Below are 26,341 nucleotides of genomic sequence, written 5' to 3' on the forward strand. Positions count from 1 at the left end.
CAAAAAGACTTTTTCCCCAGCAGCGCTCTTATCTCTCCAGTAGCATTTGAGGGGCTAAGGAGCACAGATTGCCATGAGGGGAAAAAAACCCACAAACCAAAGCCCCACCTACACATACCTGCTAAAGTTTAAAAATTGATTTTGAATGTGGCACCTTATTATAAAATATATTTGTAGGAAGATTAGTCATGGAAAAAACTGCTTCTATCTTGATATTTTAAAACTGAATATGAAAGAATGAAAACATTTAGCAGTCTGATATAATGGCAAAAATTTAAATACTTACTGCGTAAGAGCCTATGAGGAATGCAGCATTTGCTTGCTTTTTCTGATCAAAGCCAGTATAATGAATTATTTTCTTCCTTATCAATGAAAATGACTGTATCAAGAAATGAACAAAAATATTGTAATTTTCCAATTTGGACTTTTTATGCCTTCTTTTATAAAATCAGAGAAAATATAAAATCAGGCCAGGCACAATTTGCCTACTCTCAACCACATGCACAAGAGCACCAAGTATACTGTAGGCTAATTCCTCAATAGCTTCAGAACAGTTTATTGGATCCCTGTCAGCTTGTTTCAGTATTTTTACTAGCATCCCACCTGAATCGTATTTGATATAAATTATACTGATTCAGTTTTTCCTCTTTATAGGCATTCAACATTTCTGACTCCTAGTCCTGTGCAGATGACATGTATTTATGAGAACTAAATATTACATGGCATTCTTAAAATCATCACAGATGTGTTAAAATCTTAACTGATTTTGAAAATAGAATTTAGACTTTTTTTTAATTTCTAAAGAAATATTGGCTCTCCATAAATTAGTTTTCTACTAATAGCTGTTTCTAAAATATGACTTGAGCAGAAACTCTGGAAAATACAGTATTAAATTAAAACACTTTGATTTCTACCTTATCAGAAACAACTTTTTAAAATTTCACCACACTGCTTGCTGTACAGTTTCCTCTAACTTAGAAAGGGGGTGGGATGGAACTGTTAATACCAAGAACAATATCTGCGATGGCAGCAAAATTTCTGTGCTAACTTACCATTACAATAAATTTCAATGTGCTTGAAGCTGTACATTTCAATTGATCAACTGCAAATCTATCATAAAAGATCACCATTTAAATAACAATGTTACTTGCTCAGTTATTCAAGGCACTCAAGGCAAATAAACCCCAGATATCTAACAAAGGAGGGTCTCATCAATCTTAACACAATTCTCCAATATCCCAAGCTAGCATATTCAAAAGCTTTGTATTGCTGCAGAGTACCTTGTTAATAAAAATCAAATAATCTTGTCTCAGGCAAATCTATTCGTAATGTCACAGGCACAAAATGAATCTGAATCATGGGTAAACTAGAATCAGTAACATACACCAAGGAACAGAGAAGAAAAAAAAATCCCTGTTAAACTATAATGTTTTGTATACTTCCCAATTTTAACAGTTCAGTGGCAGCTTCAAGATCGAAGCACTTTGGAAGAGGCAAACTGTGATTCACACTAATGCTAATAAGCTTTTTATCTGCCTAACAGGTTTTGTAGTCCAGCTTCTATTAGAGGTCAATTAACTTGCAGTGGTTCACTTTAATATAGGAGCTCTCTGTTTTAAAGACACTGTGTTCTACCAAGAGTCTAATCCTGAAGACTACTGAGTACCCCTCAGAGATGATAACTTTCAGTTCCCTCAGTGGAAGTGTAACAGTCTGTTCAAGACCATGCCATAAATGCTATGATTTGAAGATCAAATGTTGCTTCTTACAAATGTGATGTCAGGACGAGGAGAGAAACCCTTCAAACACAAGCCATTTCAAATAAAAATATATTGCACTGTATCCTAAAGGTCACTCAATATTGGCAGATCGCCAACGAGACTAAATTCCAGAGAAGGCAGGCTTTACATTCAAAGAAGTTTGTACCTACTTAGTGATTGTCTTCCAGCAGTGTAATATCCTTTACTGCCATGACTGTGCAACTTACATCTTAAAAGTAAGCAGTCTTTCCCTCCTGACCCTCCTCCTCCTTAAATGCATCTTGATAAAGTTTAACATGCACATTCAAAAATGAGCTTGATGAAGACCCCAGGGAAGCACTTCAACAACAAACTTTGGGCCTATTTTTTTTTCTTTTTTGAAAACACAAGAATATTTAATAATAATAAAAATGTTACCTTTAATTTCTTATTTAGTTTGCAGCAGTATCTGTAGACCATTGCCAGATTGAGTGGTCCAAAATCTGCATAGAAGCTTGTAAGAAAAAGGGGTAAATTGTTTATACATGAACTCTGTAAATGCCTTCTTTTTCTAAAGTGAATGCACTAAGCAAGGAGTAATAACATATACATGCATTATTCTAAACACAAGACTGCCTTCTTGCATTCATACTATTTTACTGGAGGAAAGTTTTGTCATCTTTCAGTACAGACTAAAAGAGGCACCGTTTTCTTTGTTTTCCACACAAAACTACTCAGAAACTATCTGGAATGCATAAGGCTTGAAAAGTTCTCAGTAAATTATCACCCTGTAGCACTAGTTTTGAAACTATTTTAAGAATCTGAAAGCCATGACTTTAGAAGGCAATTAATAGTACCTCACAGATAAGGAAATAAGATTGTTTACATACATGGAGTGCTCCTGGTACACTCTGGTAAAATACCTCAATGAAATAAAGATATAACACACAGTACTGCTGAGAAAAGTGAATATAGACAGCAAAGATTCACTTTGCTGAACTTCATTGTATTTCAACTCTGAAATGAATTTGAAAAAGAGTATGTCCTTGGTCAAAAATGTTTGAAGTACTAGTGGCATTTAAGATTATATACAAAGGCATATGCTATTCATTACATGGGAAATATATCCATCCTTGGCTCATAAAGGCTTGTATTAAGCTTGCCAGTTTTCTCCCTCATTCTAGGAAGTTTAGACACTCCACCTCACACTTGAACAGCAAAAGACATCTCCTTTAGCTCAATACTCCAACATGTGTTTCTGCACAGATATTGTTGCAACATGCCCCAGTATCTTCCAACAAGAATTGTTATAATGAGAGCTTCTGCTTTGAAAAGATTTTTAAGAAATTCTGATGAGAAGCAAAGAAACCATTCTAAGGGGCATAAAACATTGTGGCAGATAAGTCTGAGAGGACAGAACTTGTATAATTAGTTCTATAATGGGAATGATGTGTTTCCCTCAGCTACATTAAAAACAGAATGCCAGTTAAAGTGGCTCCTTATTACTCTTGTTCTGACTAATAAAATGACTGTACTTACTTCTCATATACAAGTTCATCATCTATGCAGAAATAATGGGTATTTGCAGCTCCGCTCTTTGGTTTTTGGCAGAGAATTGCAAAATGAAGGCGATCTGAAATGTAAGAGAATTTAAACACTACATTTTTTTCTGCAGAAAATCTAAAGTATTGCTCTCAATGAAACAACTTTATATGGTTTTAAATGAACCACATCTTCCTTTAAGTATTACTGAGCTAGACATTATTATTTCTTTGGTGCTAGGTAACGAGGCACACAAAGATTGAGACTTTTTGTTTAGGAGTGGTTCCATGTGTAATCCATGGCTCTTTAGTATTCTTTGCCAAACAAAGCATTCCCAGGAAAGCTGCCTGTTTGAAGACTGAAATACAGCATGAACCCGACTTGCATCCATGCACACAAGAGAGACCTACCTCCTCTGGGTAACAGTCTGCCACACAACGGACCTCAGCTGTTGCAATCTAAACACCAACCTCCCCCTCCAGCCCCTTCAAGCATGAAAACCCCAACACCTCCAGTACCTATGTTAAACTAAACTGTAAGCTATATTGACCTTGAACTGCAGATGATGCTTCCAATTTTCCAGTAAAATGGTGATTTTGATGATGGCAGTGTGAAACTTAAGTTCATAGCCACACATGCCTGAGGCATGAGGAAGGCAAGCAGGGGATTGCACCGGTGCCTCTTGCCTCCGGCAGAGGAGCAAGGCTGCGCTTGGGCCCTAGCTGGCTATCACAAGCTGATCTGGGCAGCCTCTTTCAAGCGTGTGTGCTGGCATCACCTTAGTTTTGCCCTAGTTTGTTTTGTTAAGCTGAGAAAGAAAAAAAAATGCAACTGCTACTCATATAGATATAAATTATTTTTATGGCTGTGAAAGCTGTAGCCCCAGTGAACTTTAAACACTGATGGTACTGCTGCTGTAAATTGCAGTGCTTGTGGTAATTGGTCAATAAAAATTGAGGCCCTTGCAGTGCATAGCAGTATCTTTTTTTTCCTGTCGAAAAAAAAATAGCATTATAAAGTATAAGGGGTAAAGTTCAAATCTAAAAGGAAAGATTTTATTTTTTGCTTTGCCCAAAAGAGATATATTACTTAAATATCAAAACAGATCACCTGCACATAAATGTAGAAGTATACTTTTCATACAGGAGAAGAACTGCAACTCCCTTCTCTGAGAGCAGAAAGAAAAAAATCATTTTGTATCTTAGATCAAAATCCTCCACAAGTTCACTAGCAATCAGAAATTGTCCCTGCAAAATAGACTGTAAGATGTAACACCAAAATATGCACCAAAGCAGGCCCCAAATTCTGTCTGAAGGCTCACATGCTCAATACTCACTCCAAAAGCAGTACTGGGGAGGTACACAGCTGACGATGACACTAGACAATGTGTATTCAGTAAATATACATTTTTGCAGAACACCAGTGTGACACCAACAGCTAACTTCTGCATTTACAGGTCAGATGGAACCAGTGGGACGCACACTAACTACTGTGCATGTTAGGCACCTACTTCCCTCCCACTCTCAATAGGAGCAAGGCACCAAACTTAGTTATTTAACTACTAAGAGTCCCATCATGCAGGCATAGTAGCTGCAATATGTAGCTGCTTTACCAACTGAGGAACTTATGTTATTTCCAGCATTTAACAAAGCATTTCCCGAAAATAAGCTAAAGGGTCAAACTGACAGAGTAACACTGTGACTTTCTAAGTGGCTAAACTGCAGGACAGCAAGTGTGGAGGAGCAAGTGCACCAATACCCCAAGCGGATGCAACGTGTGTTGGGGGGGAACTGCAGACAGACAACCTCAGAAACATGTTTTGGCTGACACAGGCCAGGACAGGGGGGATACCGACACCACCAGCCTCTTAGAGCTCCCCTGCATCTGTCCCTGCACTATTCCCTATGCTGTGCTAAAACACATTGTATGAACCCAGATCAGCATCGACAACAGGTGTCCTAGTACATTTAAAAAATAATAATAATAAATAAAATTCATTGATGGTTGTGTTCACCCTATGGTAGGATGAGTGCTAATATGTGCATGGGAGGGAGGGCTGGGGGCAGAGTAAGAAGCAAAAATACGAACTGAGAGGATATGATATCCAGGGACTGTGTTTAAACAGGCATTGCCAGATTAAACACTTTACAGCCCTAAGCTGTAATTTCACACGACTTCTAAACTGATTTAATTGCTGGCTGCCACCAGGTTCCCAATACGGGAAAGTTCTCTTCCGCATTAGCTCCCTGAACCAGCTCCATGTGGGTCAGCAGTGGAAACACAGAGCCAACAGCTCTCCCTTTGCGGCACTTGTCCTTCAGACCAATCTCATCACTGCATAGGACTGGGCTCTTGGTGAATATATCAATATTCATACCAATGTCTGTACAGAACAGTTGTAGTAATAAAACTCACATGCTACCCCCCTGTACACTAACCTCTTCACAAACCTTACATCACCGTTGAAAATTTGAAAGCACTGTAGAAAGCGTAATCCAAGAGCTCAAATACAAGAGTGGGGGAAAAAGAAAACAAATACAAAGAAATATGTTTGCATAGGCCAAAGGACTGAAAGATTTTAGTGCTTTGCTCCAAAACGTAGCATTAATTTTGGAGTACCAGAATCACTTGCTTACATGAGGATCCTCTGCAAAAATAACAATTCGTGTTTTGAATGAATAGCACATTCACAGCCTTTTGAATTGCTGTTGGCATTATATTCTGCACTAGTATGTTTCAATCACATTAGTTGTTGCTATTCTTAAGACACCCGAAAGAGTTTAGCTTAGAAACTCAAGTTTAATGAATTTACATAGCTACCTCACAGCAGCAGCAGTGCATGTCAAATGCCATTACCCTGATAAGCTGTCCATTTCAGTGCACTACTAACAATTGCTCCCCATTAAATAAACAACAAGCACCATCATTTTTAGGTGTTTCCTACTGGGAGATCTGAAAATGAACTACACAGAAAAGTCTTCTCTCATAAATGTATTTACTTTTCTCCTGTCTTAGTAGCCTGATACCAGACAAAATGATAAATTACTTGCTATGTCTATTTTCACCCGGTTTTTGCAAACACATTCCCAGTTTTGTTTACAGTAGCCAAGGATTAGTGTGTTAATTTTTGAACAGGAATAATATACACTGTGAAATGAGTACTCCTGCCTTAAGTATCTGACCGCAGGATCAGGGCTTACTACCTATAATACACTGGTGAATTGATTTCAACGGGACTCAACAAAGATTTGGACTAAAGGAGCAAGCCTTCCATTTTAATATATATTTATGTTTCCTTGGTTTATTTTATTTTTGGGGGTATTGCATTTACATTTAATGTACTTAATGTATGCTTCCAAATTCTTTCAAATTTCAGAAAAAAGGTCATCCTTACACTATCATAAACTAATACGATTTTTCTAATCCTCTATCAGAAGAATGAGATGCAGTTGACAGGCTGCTTCTGCACTGCAATTAAAAGATATGATTGCAGCAGGTTAGATATATTTCTGTTACATTTAATTTTATTAGTCTCAAATAACAAATTCATTAAAAATATAGAAACATGGACTTCACTGCAGGATATTAACTTCAGTAAGCATCCCAGGTGCAAAATAAGCCTGTATTCCCCTAACTGAAGACTATGCTACCACAGCTTCACTGCTGCTGGTACACGGACTGGTGAAAATAAAGCTAGTACAAGCATGTCTACACAAGCTACAGTCATGCATTCAACTGCAGCACGCTTACAGGAAGAAAAGCTTTTTGCTTGTTTTTCAGATCAACAGTATTTTGTGGAAAGGTCTCTGTAGAACACTGAGAGCTACCACTTCATAATCACATTTATGTAATTCTAGAGATGACACAAAACAATCTCTATTTCCTTTACTATCAATCAGCCTGATGTTTCTAAGGATCTGCTGTAAAGGCCTAAGAAAAAAATATTTCAGTGATTCAAGAACCTACTAAATACTGAGCAGGCACTTATTGTAGACAACAACTTTGTATTCAAATAGCAAAGATCATTTCATAAAAAGAGAAATGCTGTATTTGTATTTGATTGTTAAACAGATGCCTCACACAAAAAAATGCAGAGGAAACTGACAGTGCAACTGAAAACAGCTTAAGCCTGTTTTGAATTATCAGGAACATAACCAGAGAGGGTTTTGTTTTGTTTTGTTTTACAATTGTAGCAAAAATGCAGCTTATTTTTAGGTTTGGAATTAGCACAACTATTTTGTTATATGCTAGATTTAAAAGGCCCCAAAATATAACGGAGGCACAATAGAGAATGTAAAAGACATCAATGCTGTTGCAATGTCAAAATGTAAGCAATAATGCAAGGTTTTTTTTCTTTTTTTCTTTTTTTTTTTTTTTTTTTTTAAGTTATTCTGTCCTGGAAAGGGTTCAGTCACTCATCATTACAATATATTTCAAATTTAAGCTGTGACATTGTTGGTAGTACAGCAAAAGCCTAGCCTTCTGAGAAAGTAAATGATTACCACACTAAAAAGTTAAAGTAACTTTTTATTTAAGAGAGAACTGTGAAAAGTTATTTCAGGGTCACATCATGACTGATCAACATTCACTTATCACATATATAGTCCTTGTGCTACTGCTGCTGTCAGATTTAAAAGACTACATCACACATGTTCCTGCACTTTTAGTGCTGGATTAAAAGTAAAATCCTTAGACTCACTTTTTAAATCTTCAGTTCAAGACTCATAGGTGAGATCATTTTGATAAAAGAATAAAAAGAACTTTTGTGCTGAGGTAGCTGTATAATGAAAACTAACTGAAAATATTTATAGTCAAAATCTTGAAAGGCTTGGTGACATTCAAAGAAAGTGTTCTTATCATTCTCAGAAAACTTTGTTTTCTCCATAATACACAAGCTTTATAGCAGCAAACCAGCAATACTGAAAGAAAACTTTTCTGGTGAAACTGCTGAATTCGTCAATAAACGTATCAAACCAAATGCTATTTCATAAAAACTCCAAATGGCTGTGCAAGTAAAATGATTCTCAATTAAAGAAAAAAAGGTATATATGATACAGCTTAGAGAACTTTTTAAGTTAGTTCCTCACTGTAAGCAAAGCGGATATCCACTTAGGAGGAGGAAAACAATCCTCAATAAATGTCCCACTGTTTGGCACTTAAAATAACTTAGTTCCAGATATAGTTATTGCCAAACTCATTCTGGAATTAACTGAAGAGGTAAGCAAGAAATACACACTTTTTGCCTGAAGTTTATGTGTTACTATTCCAAATCTTCTTTAAAATGCTACTTACACGATTACAGCAAAGACAAACAGCCCCAGAAAGCCCCAGAAAGGAAATCTACAGCTTTCAAGCATCTCAAGTAAGATTGCTAAGTTTTCTTTAAGTTGTATAAATTACTGCTTTGAGAGATCACTAGGATATAATAATATGCTTCTAATAAATGGCAGAAATGCATTAAGACCCAACAAACTGAATTCATACCAGCAAGCCCATGCATTAGTTGACAAAGACAAAATGGTACAACTTTCTGTGCAGCTTACCACACCACAACAAACAATATTTTAAAAAGAATAGTTTTCCTGAGCCACCCTTAACAGCAAACAAAAAATATTTAGAGTGCTTTTTAAAGATGATTCTGACACACAGTTGATAGACAAAACTCACAAGGAAATAAAGAAGTGCAGTAAATACTGCATGTATTCTGAGTATTAAATCTCTGCACATAATAGATTACAAGATCTATTGTGTATAAAAGTAACATCAAGCAAGAAAATAAGTTACATTCAGAAGTCTTTACAAGTATTTGGGTTTGTTTACTACTGTTGTTTTTGGCAAAGATGAAAACGAGGGAAGTGTGCAGTGTTCCTAATGAGTTTTGCACTATTTCTGTAAGCAGACAAGCTAGTGCAGATCTTTTAACCTATACAGAATCTAAAATATTTACCAGTATGTTTATTTTCAAGAGTAGCACCTTATGCCTTTATCTATCTCCAGTGTAGAACCATTAATTCATTTCCAGAATTACACCACAGAAAGACAGAATTGCCACTTTAAGACTTGAAATAACTTTTAAAACAGCTGAACGAAAAGGTAAGCTTATAGGCTTATTATTTTATGGTTTCTCTATTCAAAAATAAGTACATCACATTAGTGAAATAAAGATTAGACTATAATTGTTCCGTTATTAGATGCATGCAGCCAATAAAGTTTTTTTTTTTTTTAAAGAGAATCTTAGAGTATCAAATTCTAAGAATCTACTGCATTTTAATGAAGTTTGCTGTACTATATACTGCTCTGTATGATGACATCCCAGAGAAAAAACACAAGTCCAATGCTATGTGCTCCACTGTATTATTTAAACAGGCAAATGTTTCTTTGGAAGAGAAAATACAGTAAGCGGAGAAGCCTATTTAATGCCAGACTGTATGGTCAGACCCAAACAACTGCTGCCTAAGAAGGGTTTTGCAGACCTGTTTGCTGGAGATCAGAGCTGGGTAGGGCTGTGCAATACTGGTAACATCTTCTGCTATCAAAAAGGTTTCACCTGCCCAACTAGGGGGTTTCGGTAGGGAACTTTAAAACAGTACCGTCACGATTTCCAGTACAAACAACTGCAGTTAAGGAAGACACACACATGGAGTTACACAGCGTCACGACTGTGCTTCTACCGTTATGTGTCCCCGTCCCCCCCGCGTAGGACACGTCTAAAACACTGCTTTTTCATGCTGAAGAATTTGGGAATTTTAGTTCCCCGACACTATTAGGCTCCTTTACGGCAGGAACCTGCCCGGGACCTCACGTCCGCGCTGCCTCCCCGCGCTTCGCCCCGCACGCGGGCGGCTCCCGGCCGTTTCCGGACGCGCCGCTCCGCCGGCAGCGGCTTTCTCCGCGCTGACGCCGTCCCCGCGCCTGCTCTGCCCGCACGCACTTTCCCATTTGCGCCCGTCTTTCGCAGAAAAGACAGCAACGAGGTTTGTTTCTGTGTTTTTCTTTCTTTCTTTTTTTTTCTTTTTTTTTTTTTTTTTAAGGAGAGAAAAAGTAATTGTAAATCGTACCGCACTCAGAAGTTGTCAGAGTGGATTTTGTTTAAAAAGCAGTGGGGGGCAGGAGGAGCCCTTTTGGAGACCAACTTTCCCCGGCGGCGGTGTCGCTCCCGCCTCCCGCCCGGGGCCGCCGGCCGGTACCGCGCCCCCCGCCCCGGCCCCCCCCAACCCCCTCAACGGCCAAGTCGCGCGGCGGCAACTCGCAGCCCCCGAGGGGGGAGAGAAGGGGGGAGGGGAGGGGGCGCGGCCCGCCTTGCCCCCCGCCTCGCCCCCCGCCGCCGCCGCCCCCTCACCGGCGAGCTGCACGCAGGTCTCCGGGGCGGCGGGGGGCGGCTGCCGCCGCTCCGCCTCGCCCCCCGCCGCCGCCGCCCTCTGCGCCGCGCTCCGAGTTCTCTTCAGAGCCGGCGGCGGCGGGGCCGCGCGGCGCCGCGCCTCGGCCCAGCTCTTCCGCTTCATGGCGGAGGCGGCCGCGCCGCTACGGTGGGTGCGAGGCGGCGCGGCTCATCCCCGCCGCGCCGCGCCGCTCCCCGCGGGGCCCCGGCTGCCGGAGGGAGGGACGGACGGACGGGACGGGACGGGAGGGGAGGGACCCGCGGCGGCGGCTGACGCGTCTCCGCGGACACCGCCCCCTCCCGCCGCCCCATGCACCTACCGCCCCCCGCCCCGGACCGGCGGCGCCGCGCCGCCACCTCCCCGCGCCCCCTCCCCCGCCGCCGCTGATTGGGTCGGGGCGGCGTGGCGTCACCAGCGCGGAGTGCTGGCGGCGGTGATGTCACAGTGGCCGGCCGTAACAGGTGGGCCGCGGGGTGTGAGGCGCGGCGCGGGGCGGCGCGCGCGGGCGCGGGCGCGGGCGCCGCCGTTACGGCCTGGCCGCCGCCCGCCATGCTGGGGCGCCGCCGCCGCCGCGGCGCGGGGGGCCCCGCCCGCGGCTGCCCCGCCGCAGCGCCTAACCGAGGCCTCGCGGCGGCCCCCTGGCGCCTCCGCGGGGTCCCGGCGGGCGCGGCTGTCCCGAGGGGCCCCGCAGAGCCACGGCGGTTAGTTAACGGTAGACCTCCACCTGCCGGGCAGCCGCGCTGCCCTTTCCTCGCGCCTCGGAGAGGCGCCTGCTCCCTGCGGGGCGCCCCTGTCCGGGCCGGGGGTGGGCGGAGGGCAGCGCCGCTGAGGCAGGGCTCCGCGGGGTGTAGGGGCGCGAGCGGCGGGCGGGGGCACGGCTCGGGGGCGGCGAGAGGGGTTTGCTCCGGGGAGAAGGCCTGGAAGGTGGGTTCTCGCATAAAAACTGTGCCTTCCCCGGGAGGGAGCGTTTTAAACTGCGTTCGTGACGTCTGTCAGTCTCTCGGATACCTCTTACAACAGGCACAAAGCACGGATGCTGCGGAGAGGCTTTATCTTTTTTCCAGCTGATGCAGCTGGAGAGAAAACAATCCAGTACATGCACCTTTCTTTGGGCCTGAAAATAAAAGTGATTTATTTGAAAAGTTACACTACTTATTTGTTGTGTCTACTTCTCAAGCACAGCGATACTTTAAAATACACTAGTATTTTAAGTAGATGTGTTCAAATAAACTAAGAGCGTAGTGCAAACAGCTTCTAAAAACTGCAGCCTCCCATCTCTGTCAGTTGGCTATGCCGAAAGCCCTCGCTGGAAGTATTCTACCCTCAGCTGAGTAGGAGGTCAGCGATTATGTCCCCCTGTTTTCCACCTTTCACTGCAGCTCTTTTGAAAAATACTTTTTTAAATAGCACTAAAATTGTGCTGATGTTTTGAAAATATTTTCTCTTATGGAGATAATTCTTACAATTTATTATGCACGGGGGGGGGGTATTGCTCTTTCACACAGTTCCAGTGAAGCTGTGGGCAGATGCAATAGTCCACCTACATGCAACAAATGTAGGGCTTATTCCTTAATTAGGGTGGTTGTTCTACTGAATCCTCCTCTGTGTCTCTTTTGTTTTGTTTGTCTTTGCTTTCTGAAGAAGTGATTTTGCTGGGATAACATAGAGGTCATGGTGTGGTTCCTGTCAGTATTGGAATGGGTGAGGACAGATCAATCTATACAGCTGTCAAACTACATAACCTAATGCCTTCCAATCCACTTCAAAGGTACACATTCCTTTTAGGTGTAGTTAATTTTATTTACTGTTTTGCCTGTAAAATTTAACAGTAGAAATATTCCCGTCATTTTTTTTTTTAATTCTACCGACAGCAAAACAGGCAGAAAAACAGCCAGCCAAACAATTGCTTTAAAGTCAAAGCACTGTGACAACAGGAACATGAAAATGAAATCGCTGTGAAAACAAAAGTGGAACTGAATTCAGTGTCCTCGACAGTGATGATCAGATAAATGTATTAGAGTGGAGACACTACAAAGAGACTGCTTATTTGTCGTTCTTTCACTTTGAATATATTTTTAATTTTCTGCATTTCTAATAACACCTGTGTTTAACAAACACAGGAAGAGTTTTCTAGTTTGCTTTTTGCTGTGGTTTCAGTAATACACAGCAGTTGAAATCGAGAGTTTCTGGCTTACTCGGAGATGTTAAGGTGCAGGAACCCTGGAAAGAGGGGAGGATAGTTCTTTATGAACATAGAGATAGTAATTCATTAAAAGCAGATCTTACTGTTGTGAATTGATGCTGCCAGAAAGGCTCTTGAGCTGGTCACAGTCTATTATGCTAAATACTAAGAAAGGTTCAGGTTGACTCTGACATCATGAGAGTTCAGAGTTTGCACATGATTGCTTTTAGTTCTGAGTGCTGTTTAATCAAAGTAGGGAATTAAATACAGTATTTTCACAGAAATAATAGTCTCTCAAACATCCAAATCAGCTGTAAAACGTGTATATAATTAATAACTTGCTGTAGGATAGTACCTTCTGCAGGAATTACATTACTGAATTTTTTTTTAAGCATGAGTTTTATTTTTGGTCAAAGAAAATTTGTGCATTTAATTTCACATGATCTTCACATGATGTAGGGCTCTCAAGAGTTTACTCTGAGCCTGCCAATGACCTTAAAAGATGCAGGGACAAATCTCTTCATAGAAACCCATTTTACAATTGCATTATTGTTAAGGTTTAAAGTTGGAGAGATTTTGCAGTTGAGGTATGTATGAATAGTAGCAGTTTACCGTGAAGGCCAAAAATCATAAGCTGCAGAAGAGGATGTGCTCCTCCATAAATCTCAGGCAATCTCATTTTAAAATTGCTAAAGTGCAGCTCATGGAAAACAGAGGGAAAGTTCTACTCTAATGAAAGCAATAGATTCTGAACATAAATACTGCCAGAAAAATAGGTAATGAGAAATCAGACGACCACAAACTGAAATGCTGTTGTCCTCAGCTCTGCTGTCCGTGATAGAAATAACTAAAGATATTTTTTTAAAGACCTCTTGCTCTGAGAGAGCAAGAGAAAATTTATCTAGAAGTGAAAATTTTTCTGCAGATATTTATAGGAAGACAGTTAACCCACTATGGCCTGCTTTAAAACTGGCAATCTGATCAGGAACATGTTTAAGACATACCTCTCCTGGTTTTATAAACCTAACTTTTTGTGTAGACAGAAAAGAATTGCAGACAACTGATGATATATTTAAAATATTTATATAAAATTATAAAAAATATTTCATAGTGTCTGTCAGTGCCAGATACAAGAGTATGCATAAGCTTAAGTGTCAATGTTAACAATTGTGATTTTTCAAGGTATATTTTAATACATTTGTCTCACAGTGCTGGAACATTTGAAGTTTCACTGAAAAGAACTGAAAAGTCAGTATGATCTACCAAAAGGCAAGAATCCCAAGTTCCTTCTGAGCAAAGCCAAGTTTAGAGATTTTTCTACCATAGTTCAGTGCATCCTGAACAAAAACCAAAGATTTTTAAAATGTATTAACAAGGTTGATTAGAAAATAATAAGCCAAATGAATTTTTGCAGTAAGACTCAGTTATTTTTATCTAATATACAATAGAAATAGCATTTTTGTATTCATCTTCAATGCAAAGTAGTTTATTCAGTGCTGTGATATGCTAGATATAGTTTCAGATGTCCCATAAAGACACAACAATACCGATGCTGGTGGGAATTCTCTGGAGTATTGTCCTAGTAGATTACAAATAAAAAGTGATATATTGTCTCAGTGTCATATGTCAATGATCTGTGATTTTTTTGTGAAATTTACTGTTTTAACTCCTGCCAGCTGCAAAACTGCGTTGATGGGAGCATGATCCAACCTGTGTTTATCAAGATGCAAAAAATGAATTTCATTACCTGGAATGGAATGAGAAAAAAATATATAAATAATTGAATAAAATATTCATTTATTTTAAGACAAGTAAATCAAAGAAGCATTCTGATTTCCTACTAGTTCTTGTAAAACTATGCACTAGCTCTGTAGATTTTGCAGTAAGCTGTAATTAAAACTATGGCATGGATTTTTTAAAATAAAATTTTCTAAGTTATAAAAAGAAGGGGCATTGAGAAATGTAATTAAATTAAATCTACTGTAGCAGGATGCTTCCCAATGATGCAAGGAGATGATTTTGTCATGTTATAGCTTCCTTTCATGCTTTATTCCTCTCCTAAAAACATATTAAACACCTAGGATCAAATGTAAAAGCAGAGTGTAAGCAAACATAGAGTTGTAAAAAAAAAAAAAGTCAAAACTTCAAGCTGAAGGCAACAATCTTATTGATCAGGTTGGTGATCAGCTTTTGCCCTCTCTGCTGGAGGTGGAACAACGCAATGCCACTTCTGCAGAGTTCTTCCTGAGAAGTTCTTTTATCACAACCAACACGCCTCTCCTTCCTCCTTGGAAGCCTCAGGATAGCAGCCAAGACAGAAGCAGATAAGGGAAACAGCTGAAGGAGGGGACTGTAATTTTCAGGCAGAGTAAACAGGCTCACCTGGGCCTAAAATCAGAGTTCCTCCCTGCTGAGCTGGATCTCCTTGGAAATCAAAAGCTGGGCCAGTCATCGCCCTCCACGTACTCCTAATACTTCCTAAGAGCATGTTTGATTTTACGTGAGGGCTCTGCACTAAACAAAAGAGCAAAATACTTGTTACTTAAAAATACAAAACTACATAAGGCGAAACCAAAATGAAGTTTTTGCTATGAATAGCCTACAATTTCCTGATTATTGAAGAAACACAAGTTTCTCAAAGTTTAGACAAAGTAAAGTACAGCCTATAAGGAGATGGTCTGATGGGCAGCTCCCTTCCTATTTCCATCACGATCATATTATTTTATCAGAGCATTCTTGTTTTATTCTATGTAAGACAAATCAAGGTGAGAAAATTACTCTTACCTGGTGTGCCTGGTGTCTTGTTACCTTCACCTCTTTTCATGCCAAGTGTTTTATAAATTTCCCTTTGTGGATCTACATACATTTCATGTGTATACCCAGTTAAACTACAAAAGGGCTGCAAGATATGTACATACAGAAAATATGTTTAAGGTTAAGATATTAATTAAGATCTACTGTCTGTGGAAAAATACTTTGAAAAAAATCCTGATTTTAAAATATCTGAATCCATCATGTTAAATGAAGTTAAAGGCCAAAAATTTTTAACCATGGAGCTTTTACTAAAATGCAGGTTCCAGTAAAATCAAGTAAATATTTTTCTGACTAATTCTTACTGAATTTTAAACCAAAAGTTTTAGATACTTGTTTTATTTGTGTACGGCTATTAGAATTGTTTCATGGAAAATAATAAAAGCTCATTTTACTGTGATTGTGAATGACCATCTTTTCCCTCAGAACAAAATTCTTCAGTGCAAGTCATTAAAACATAAAACATGACGGCATATACTCTTTACTTAAATACATTACTTATTGACTTCTTTACCTTGATGTGATGATGAGATGACTGTCCAATAACTATAAGCCTGACATTTGCATCCTAGAACAGAACATAGATATTGAAACTATGAAGACGAACTCTGTTTCTGCATGGCTGCAAAACATTAGCAGAATCTAGTATTCCAAGTTAGTCATCAGTGTATACTGAATTAAAATTATTTGAAATTAAAGTTGCTTACACACTTGGAGCGCTTACCTTTGTCTGTCACCTACAGTGAGTGGCTGTACTAATCTATTAAGAGATAAATTATTTTTTCAAAGGTAGTTTTTAGGTTACAAATATGTAAATTTTATGTTCTCGGTAACATTAGTAGATATTTTCAACCAACTGCAAACTGTTTATGGTTTTAGAAATACAAATTTTTACTTATCTCTAGAAAAGCAACATGCAAATATTGGTGCATGTACTAGTACCTCTGTGATTTACATGTACGAATGCCTAGTAATATATATATATGTATATCCTGCACCCACAAGTACTGATATCCTTTGCAGGTGCACCATTAGGGCTGAGCCTAAAATACAGGCCAGAACATAAATTTACTTAGATGCCAGTAATACAGTCAATGGAATTTAAGATTATCTGAGTATTATGATACAATGCTTGACCAGTGGAATCACTTTGCTTTTTAGCAAAATACATTCTCCTAAAAATCACATATTCATAGTAAAAAAAGCAAGGAGAACTTTGATTCTTTCTAAGTATTTATTTGAGCAGTCAAAATTTTAAAAAGTAACATTAACTGAATGATTCAGAAAAATCCTGCCCTGAGAAGTGCAGCTGAAGCTTCTCTACTGAAAGGGGATCCTGAAGAAGTTGCTCCTCTACACCCCCAAGTTCCTACTATGTTTAAGGCCTGCTGAGTCTCTGTTATCAGCTGCGCTGCTGTGGGAAACAAAATACTACAAAATTTCAATCAGCAGACCAGAAGAGACAGGCTGATCTTTCTAATTTAGCAGAGGATCATTCTTTCCTCGGTATCTCCTACTACTCAACAAATACCAGTCTGTAGCAACTCCTGCCTACTCCATTTCTCCTTTCTGTCACTATGTCACTCCTATTTGTGTAGCTGCCTGGTGAACAGGTTGCAGAACTGATGCAGCTTACAAATAAAAAGTAAACCTGTTAAAAAAAAGACTATTTTTAATCCAGATCAACTTCCTGATTTTGTTCCATGCACCAGCATCAGTTAGCTGTACCAGTGTAATAGGAAAGGCTGTAGTTAGCTAGTGGTAGAGAACAGGCAGCTGCTTAGAGCAGCACTAATTTAGAAAGAAATGTCTGTCAAATTTTGTCTAACTGTTCAGAACACAGTCAAAAAAAAAAAATCAAGTTAGTAGTGCAGGGAGAAATAATGCTGCTGCAAATGCGGATGTAGTGCAATAGACTCCTTCATATGTCTTCTAGGCAGAAACATTATGGTAATTGTAGCAAACAATGAGAGTACTATCTTTGTTTTGAGCTACTGCTTTATTCCTAAAAGGCTTAAACGCCATGTAAATCTGCAGCAGGAGGTAAGAAATCTGTGTGACTGCAGCAATCCCATGTACAAATACATATTAAAGGCATTGTACTTACTTCTAAAAATCTCTTGGGGACTTTTGCCAGGTCTTCTACATACTCCTTACAGGTGTAACATAAAAAATTCTGCAACATAGCCAGTTGGACAAGTCAGAAATACGTAACTGCATAGCAATGAAGCATCGAAGTCTGAGTTCAGACACAAGGCATTTCAGAGGTGACCAGAAATGTAGAACGGGAGAGACTAAACTTTATTGCTGCAGCCAGATTTGGATTAGGATCTTGGTTTTATCCAAGGCAGAACAGGGACACTGGGTTTGAAGCCTTGCTATTATTTATGACTAGGAATGTGACAGCTGGCTTATCAGACAGAGAAATCAAGGAACATAATTCTTATTTCCCAAAGCACATGGTAGCAAGCTTCTTTCCCTTCGGATAAAAATTATATCTTTTTACCAAAGAGTAGGGGTTCCTGAAAACAACTGATCTGCATTATAACATTTTCTTTTCTCTCTGCTCCAGCCTAGCCCATTTAAGGCCCTCTCCATTTATAGCCAAGCTAGAGCTCACTGCATGTAACTCGTTTTCTAGTTTGCTTAAGTGGCTCTAAGCTCCAGACAGGCAAGGAGTTTCCTGCCTGGAAACTCCTCTCTCCTCACCCGCACAAACACCACGATCGCTTTCTGCTCCTCATACAGGGCCCTGAAGGGGATCTTTTTCCCGTCCGCATCTACCACCAGGCACTGGGCGGCCTCTCTCAGCTCCTCCGGCTCCGGGTGCAGCGAGACATGTGAGCTGCAGATCTGCTGCGTGACGGGGGCTGCTGGAGGACAGGCCATGGCTGAGTGGCCTGGCTTTCCTCTCCTGGAAAATAGAGGAAAAGAAAGGCGGAGCCAGACAGAAAAGCTCAGGGAGGATGTGACCGTGATGAAGTATCCAGGCTCGGTGGGAGGGTATCGTCTCTATTCCTGGAATGGATCCACCTCCAATAGCAGCAGGGTCAGCAGCTGAGCACTCCGCGTCTGCAGATGCTTCACTCACTTAAGGAGGAGTTGACGAGTTTGGGGCCCTTGAGTAAATAAAGAGAGAAATCAGCTGCCAAAATCGCTGCATATCTGGGGGAGCCAGAATACAATTCGTTCCTGGAAAACATAACAAAACCAAACCAAACCTACTAGAAATTAAGTGTAATCAGAGCACTGATGTTATTGTGAGGTCTTGAGATCAGAGTTTGCTTTGCAGGATGTCACAACATTTCAGAAGGTTGTGAGTGAACTGGAAACTTCTGTCTTCTGAGAACTATCAGGCTGCTGCATCAGAAAGGGCAGAGCATGTTTTCCTGTTTTGAAGTAAAAGTAAAACTTTGTTTGGCTTTGGCAGGTGAACAGAGATATAGAGAATGCTCAGCAGTACAGATGTTCATATTTGCACAAAAACAACACATGGAATGAATGAACAGATTTATTTATTCTTAAAATAAGAAGAACACAAGACAGATGAATATCTCAGTCTGTAATGGCATATTTTGTTAGCTGAAAGTTCATGAGGAGGACAGCACCTTTTTAAAAAAGGAGAGAGAAAATATAATATGAGAGGGAATAGGACTGGGTGCATCTCCAGAAGTTATTTTCCTTTCCGAGGTTCTCTGATGGTGTCAATTCTGGAGTGCTCCTTTGGCAACTGACACAGTATCTATACTGTTAATGTTTCTCAAACAGAAATCCCCTGCTACTGATTAAGCCCATTTGCTTCTTACACTGTGGAAAGTGAGCACATAGAACAAGTCGATCACTTTGCTGCATCAAGTTTTTGTCACTGGGCAGGCTATTGCAAGGCTGCCCTGAATCTTCTTTTTCCTGGACTAAACAATCCTATTTTTTTTTCAATTCTTTCTTCTCATAGGTCATGTTTTCTAGAACTTCTAGAATACATATTTTGTATTTTCCTCTAGACTTTCCAGATTGTTCCGATTGTTTGCAAAGTTCAGAGCTTAAAACTAGGCATATTATTTCAGCTAAGTGGCAAGTTCACTTCACTCATCTCAGGGGCTGTACATCCATTTAAGCACTCTTGCATCTTTTTCACAGCAGTACAGCATTATTGACTTGAATTCAGCCTGAGGTCCACTATAACCCCTAGCTGTTTTTTGACAGGCCTTCCCTAGCAGGGAGTGTGTTACTATCGTTCCTCTGATAATGCTCAGTGAAAGAAATTTGCTCTAACTTCAGAATGTCTGAATGGTCAGATTAGCTCTATATAAGACATTTTCATGTGATGATACCATATAATTGAACACCACAGCTGAGGTAGTCCCTAACCGTTTAAAAAGGTTTACCAAAATAGACATCAGGGTGCTTACAATGCTTTATGCCAGACTAACAGTGAAGAAAACTGTTAGCACTGCAGTGTAAATCACAATACGAGGGGAAGTGATCCCTGGCTGATAGAGCTGTGTACAGGTATCTAGCACATATATACAGGCAAAACTATCCTGCTGCTGGTTTAACCCTCTTGTTTCAGCCTAGACACTTATTTTATGATATAGATCTAACCCGTGGCTTTACCAGGTTAGTATGATCATACTAATACTTTTCTGATACAGTAAATCACACTTTGAATGTTAGTAAAACACTTTTCTGTATTTGCCTATGGCTGGGCACCCCAAGGACTAATTTTGTGGTCCAGTATATCCTCACATTAGTTTTGATTTAAAAGGCAATGCGTTCAGATTGGTGATGACTGTTTCTGACTATTGTGAAAATTATGTTCTGTTTGGCAAGAGCTTGGGCAGTATTCCTTCCGTGTTGTTGCTATCGGACATCTTGGTTCACTTAACAGTTACATATACTTTATCCTGTCAAACAGGTCTCTTCAATCAGCAGCCCCGAGCCAAATCTGGACTGTGCAGCAGCACTTTGTGGCCCCTCAGCCACAGTGGAGGGGAGCACTCTACTTACCCTTTCCTACCCTAGGAGGTAACTGGCCTTGACATGCTTTGTGCTTCATCTTGAGGGTGAAGGGGGCATAACCTTGCTGTGCTATGGCCGCAGTGAAATCTCTGGGTAGCAAAAGCCTTGCCAGGCAGGAGCAGAGGAAGCAGCTCAGCACCTAGATGTCATTGGAGACTGGAGCAGGGTTATTGTTTCTGCAGCTGGAAATAAGGAATAGGAGGTGGTGCTGCTCCAGGGGATCTGCCATCACTGCAGTCTCTGCATGGGACTACACAGAGGGATGAGTCTGCTCTGGAAAGACTCAGGCAGGATGTCACATACTCATAGGACACTATCAGTCCAAGCCTGATATTGCAGGTAGCTGATCTTGTGCATAGACTCCAGAGAACTCATTCTCAGTTGACTTGAAACAAAGTCTCCGAGGAGCCCAGCCTATCCACTGGAACTGGTAAACATTTCCATCTAAGGCAGTCGAGGCTACCTCCAGATTGCTCTTTTTTATGCTGTTTGGCCATCTTAAACTAGTTGAAGAAGCATATTCTTTACATTCTGTTTCAGCAATATACTACTGATGACTAGCAGCTTTCTTCTAAGGATGTCAGAGGGTTCTCTGAATAAGAGAAAATAGCCCCTAAAACAATACAGTTCTAATTTTTGATTGGGGTTCTCAAGTATTAATAGAATACAAACATAAATTGCCATCATTCCTCATTTTACAGAGAAGGAAGAGAGACTAAGAAAGTTTCACAATGACATTTTCTCTGAAAGAGGAATCACTCAGATTAGCCATCATTTTTGAAAATTTAAGCTTAAAATTGTTCGTTTAAGTATATATTTATTAAAAATACTGATAGAAATTTCGCTTAGATGAAAAGAAAGACTCCATATCTGTTGACTTTAGATCTATTCTGCATAGTATTGTCTGTCTAAGAATATGGTCCACTAAAGCCATAAAGTCCTACAATGTGAGCTGTGATTAGAAAGATTTTTCATTCTTTCCCTTCCTCATTTTTCTTTATTGCTCTTTAAATATAGAAATGTTTATATCATAAAAATATAGTACTCATCAGAGTGATGTCTTTTAATGTCTTACAGAGAATCAGTTGGTACTCTGTAATTGTTAATCATGATGTAGCATTCAAGATTCATTCCCCTTTCTTCATGGCAATGCAATTTACAGTTTTAAAGAGAAATTAAATTAAAACTTAACAGCTGAGTTGCTGTGCGTTGTGGACAAAATTCAGATTCCTACCATCTCAAGAGGAAGAAAAATAATTACACACAGATATAGAATCGTTTATTTCTTCTATATTGGCTAATGAAACAAAATACCCACTGTAATTATGTAACCTGAATCCTTTTGTTTGTAACAGTGGAACAAAATATCTGACAAGAGAATCTCGGCCTATATAAATAGCAGACCACTCTGTTTAGGGTATATAGAGTTTATTTATAAAGCAGCATATTACCAATTTACTCCAAGATGTGTTATGGGCTTACTGCTAGTGTATTTACATTTTTTTTTTTTGGCTAAGTATTATTTAGTTAGATAAAACATAAGTCTTAAGTATCATTTAAAAGGCTTTTTACGCTAGAATTCTGAATGCAAGTTTATTGTGCTGTATGCCAGCTAAAATTAAACTGCTTTTAAATGGTAATTTTAGAGAGAATGGCTTACAGCCTCAAAAGAGTCAAGTTGCAGTTGTTGGTTTCATCTCCATTCTTTTTTTTTTCCTAGTAAGTGTTCTTAAACTTACATGAGAAACCATGATGTGTTTTCTTTTTGATTTTTCTTTCTTTTTTCTTATAGAAGGAGGAGAGTTTACAACTTCAAAACTTGCTTAAGTGTTTCCACATGCCCACTTTGATTTTCAGTCCTTCTAGTTTTTCTGGGTTATTCACAAGACTAAGGACTTTGTGAGTCTCTTCGCAAGGTTGGTGTGTATTGTATGCTCATTAACTATTTTCTTATGACACAAGAACAGCTTAAAGATAACAAAAAGATACTGTTATAGCTCAGTGATCATGCTTACATACGGAGAACACCCCTCCCACTCTGCCCTGTGATATGTTGACAAGTTTAGTTTTGTTACACAAACCTCACAGGGAGAGCAGTAACTACAAATTTCAGTATAAAACAAAATGTAATGTTAAGTAAAATGCACACCAGCTGGATATTGAAGTAGCCTCAAGGCATTAACAAAGCCTTTAACATATTTTGTCAGAGCTGTCTGTATCGGCGATTTCTGTTTTGCAGCTGCCTACCTTATGTAGATACCTTGTGCGCTCTAAATCAAAAACTAGGATGACTACCTATGAGTGAAGAATAGTAAATTATATGTGGAGACACAGTTCTGTTGCTCTCTGTAAATACTAATGATTTAAATCTTTCCTTGAAGAACTAAGAGGAAGCAAGTTTCTCACCTGCAGAAATGACCTATTTAAGCAGATAAAGAATAGGCAAAAAGCAAATAAAAGATAAGCTACAATCCAAACTAGTTTGTCATATGTCTTATTGGTAGTAAGGCTCTTAGAAAGTAAGCTAATTATCTTTAGAGTTTAAATTATGGTGCAAACTAGATCAGAGACTCATGGAATGAGGAAGGAGAAGTGGAGGTTATCACATGCAATATTCATGCCAGAGTAAGCCTTCTTGTATACGACTCTTCTAATGTCCTACTAGTAAACAAATACTTTCTTGAAAATCATAGATACTGTAGCTTTTCTTTACAGAAACCATTTAGAACAATCTAAAGCTTTTTTTCCCCCACACAGTTTTCTACTATTTGCTTATGAAAAAACATATTGTAGGAAGATTTTCTGCAGCTGCTCTTTCTATTGTTTGTGTACACAGAGTGCTGGCTGTGTACTTAGCAGTGGATTCAGTTCAGCTGGCTCTGTTACATATGACAACTTTGACATTTTACTACTGTTAGGAATTCCCTTCCTGAAGCTAGTGAATGGTATAATATGGTTGCTAGAAGTTAATAATCTGGGCTACTTCTAGCAGAGATTTGACAAAGATCTCATTTATTTCTTGGTATATAGTCAAGAGTAGCATCACTGACATCAAATACATCTCCTGTGCCTCTTTGCTAATGGGTTCAATGAGGAGGGGGCCAGGCCAGCTCCCACATACGGGTAGCTTGTACGTGCATGCATGTATGCAAGTATTTAAGCTTGACTGACTGCTTGTATCCTGAGGGCTACAAGTCCATGGCCCATGCACATTCTCCTTACATTGAAAATGACTAAAATGGGTAGCTGCATTTTCTCTGATTATTGTGTGTCCAACCAAGACTGAGTGCCAGGCTTTACCAAATAAGCCACAAGTTTCTTTTAAGTCCTTCCTGAAGAAAAGATTTAAAGAAAAGGAGTCTGAAGTTAAGATGTTTTCTAGTGGCTGTCATATGAATTGTTCATCAGGAATTTTAAACTACAGAGTTCTTCAGCTGGGCCTTTAAAATGCTTTTAGTGGAAAAATGTCTTCAGTCCCTGTGTTTGGTTCCTTAATGATGAAAACTTCTACCATTGTCAGTAAGATTCATGCCACAGCTGGGACTGAAGGTCTGGTCCTTGAAGCTTTCCAAACCCAGAATTTGCATTGACGTCAGTGTGAATTCTGTACTTGGTGCTTTGAGAACTGATCGCTGGCCTGGGGCTAAAGAAGGTGGACCCTGCAGGATGTTGTAATTTCTGAGTGTTTTAAACATGAAAGCTATTTTTTCTGATGTTTGCATAACTGCATTATTTTCTTTAACAAAGATGTTAATCTGCTTCAGAAGATTTTCACTTCTTAATGAAGCACTCTCTACACACACATTTCTGTTGCAGTTATTTGTTTATGTAGAAAGCTAACAGAACAAGGGGGAATACAAGAATGTCAAATATACTTTAGCTACAGGAAATCTTAAATTAAATGTATTAACATATCAGCTAAAACACACTCCTCTAACTGAATCATCTGCAAATGATCCAGTGTTATCTGCTTTTGCAGACTGATGAAAGGTCATTAACATTAGTTCCAATTTATGTACTATTGTTCCCTTATACTGCTGTCTTTCATGTTATGAGTTAGCATGTGCAACAGCCTTCTGTCTAAATCCAAAGATTTCACATGTAAGAGTTGAAGAATAAAAGCAAACAAGAAGAATACAAGGGAAGAGAATAGCAAAGGAATGAAAAATGGCTGATTACATTTTGTTTCCCATCAATTTCACTCCCAAAATCTTAACAGAATTTTGTTTGATTTTCCTTACATTCTATAAAATGCTCACAACAACTTACGCTTAGTTTTTTGATGCTGATTATCATGCATCAACAACTTCTAAAATGCAGCTTCTGTTGTTTTTGCACAGCAGTGTATAATCCTGAGGTCAGATCACTTCTTCAGGCTGAACTGACTTATTCTCTTGGTTCAAAAACGATCAACAGCTAGTGTTCAAAATTTTTCATTAGACACATTAGCATTCAGGCTGTGGTCCTGCCACAGTCTCCTAGTTTCTGACAAAGAACTCTAGTGACTTGTATCGATTTGATCATACAAAATATTAGCCAGGTGTCATAACAGTCAAGACATAAAACATATTTATTTCTGTGCTGCTGCCCTTAATTCTGCAACAAGAAATTCTTTAAATAACCAGTTTGCTGGGAAGTGGCAGATGATGAATGAAATCTGGATGACACTCCAGAAGAGATCAGCACAGGGTCTGGAATCGCCATACCCACAGGAGTCACGTCTTTAGTCACAGCTAATGTAGCTTGTGTAGACTCTGCTGAGTAGTTATAACCACTACGGCTTTTATAAAATGAAAAGTTCCCATAACCTAGGACTAAATAGAGTTATCTTGATGATCTTTATGGATCCCTCTCTACCTCTCTCCTACTTCCTACTAGGCTGCTCATAGCCAAGGCAGATGAGTCTAAGCAGAAATATTTTAAATTACATATTTTATTTTCTAACAAATGCATCAAATGGCTTTCGATCAGCTCAGTCTGTGAAAGTACTTATCCTAGTCTAAAAATATCTTCTTCAGGAAACATTTGGTCCACTTTGGAAACTTACACACACACACACACACACAGACAAGCATTATCTATTTTCTCTTGAAATACATATATGGATGACTATTGTGGAATGCTTCTTCCTTGGCCAATACCTCGTCTTATGACAGTGACTTTTGAATTCTGCACCTGTGCCTTTAATAAAATACTTCTACAATTCATATCTGTAATTAGTTTTTCTTGTAAGTCTCTGCAGCTCTATCCTATCTAGATTATTGTATTTCAATCTTTGTTTCTAACAAGGTAATACAGTGCTTGTTAACACTCAAAAGTTAATTCTGATTAAAGTAGATTTAAATTCAAGTTCTGTGGCTATTGCTGAGTAACTCCACTTGTGGATGTACTTATTTGAATTCTGCTTATGTGAAATAAATTTCAAATAATGAGGGTAAACTAGAACAAGGGATTATCATTCAGGAAATGGCATGTCAAAACAAAGTTGTTCAGAATATCTCTACCTGGTTTATAGACAAACTGTGAGAAGACTTTCAGTGTTGTACTACTTTAGCTTTCTATGCGAATTTCACAGGGAACATTTCTTTTAAGTGATATCAAATACAACAATAAGATAAAAATAACTTTTATTTTATTTAAAATTGAACTAGACTGCTTTCTTTGAGGAA

General features: G+C 39.3%; 2 protein-coding genes and 1 long non-coding RNA gene across 9 annotated transcripts in view; 1 reads left to right on the plus strand and 2 right to left on the minus strand.

The window, feature by feature from the left end:
- CDC14B (cell division cycle 14B) overlaps positions 1-10,964 on the minus strand; it is a 43,811-nt gene extending 32,847 nt beyond the window's left edge. For all 6 annotated transcript variants that reach the window (XR_009961117.1, XM_062598970.1, XM_062598968.1 and 3 more), the window contains exons 1-4: positions 10,621-10,964; positions 3,279-3,372; positions 2,178-2,253; positions 287-379 (exon numbers count right to left, since the gene is read on the minus strand). Coding sequence is in view for 5 of the 6 variants with exons in the window: in XM_062598970.1 (XP_062454954.1) it covers positions 287-379; positions 2,178-2,253; positions 3,279-3,372; positions 10,621-10,783 (426 nt within the window). In the remaining variant the exon portion in view is untranslated. The remainder of the gene's footprint in view (positions 1-286; positions 380-2,177; positions 2,254-3,278; positions 3,373-10,620) is intronic.
- A 31-nt stretch (positions 10,965-10,995) lies between these two features.
- Positions 10,996-12,600, plus strand: LOC134153131 (uncharacterized). Its single transcript, XR_009961118.1, has 3 exons — positions 10,996-11,121; positions 12,302-12,428; positions 12,532-12,600. It is a non-coding gene; the product is annotated as an uncharacterized LOC134153131 (long non-coding RNA).
- Positions 12,601-14,298: 1,698 nt separating this feature from the next.
- Positions 14,299-18,599, minus strand: PRXL2C (peroxiredoxin like 2C). 2 transcript variants are annotated; one of them, XM_062598974.1, is made up of 6 exons: positions 18,363-18,596; positions 17,761-17,829; positions 16,168-16,221; positions 15,627-15,741; positions 15,225-15,356; positions 14,299-14,589 (listed from the first exon to the last, which is right to left on the minus strand). In XM_062598974.1, the coding sequence occupies exons 1-6, from the start codon at positions 18,540-18,542 to the stop codon at positions 14,462-14,464; spliced, it is 678 nt and encodes a 225-aa protein (XP_062454958.1). In that variant the 5' UTR covers positions 18,543-18,596; the 3' UTR covers positions 14,299-14,461. The 2 variants fall into 2 exon arrangements, with proteins under 2 accessions (XP_062454958.1, XP_062454959.1); XM_062598975.1 differs by lacking the exon at positions 15,627-15,741 and having other exon boundaries at positions 15,225-15,351; positions 18,363-18,599.
- Positions 18,600-26,341: the final 7,742 nt, after the last annotated feature.

Source organism: Rhea pennata, chromosome Z (assembly GCF_028389875.1).
Source record: "Rhea pennata isolate bPtePen1 chromosome Z, bPtePen1.pri, whole genome shotgun sequence".
NCBI lineage: Eukaryota > Metazoa > Chordata > Aves > Rheiformes > Rheidae > Rhea > Rhea pennata.

Bases quoted from the DNA above. Each gene is read 5' to 3' on its own strand.
- PRXL2C (XM_062598974.1), bottom strand. From the start codon at position 18,542: ATGGCCTGTCCTCCAGCAGCCCCCGTCACGCAGCAGATCTGCAGCTCA. The intron at 16,222-17,760 runs GTAAGTACAATG...GTTCTGTTCTAG, and splicing joins TCCCCAAGAGATTTTTAGAA to GATGCAAATGTCAGGCTTAT. The intron at 15,742-16,167 runs GTAAAGAAGTCA...CATATCTTGCAG, and splicing joins CATCTCATCATCACATCAAG to CCCTTTTGTAGTTTAACTGG.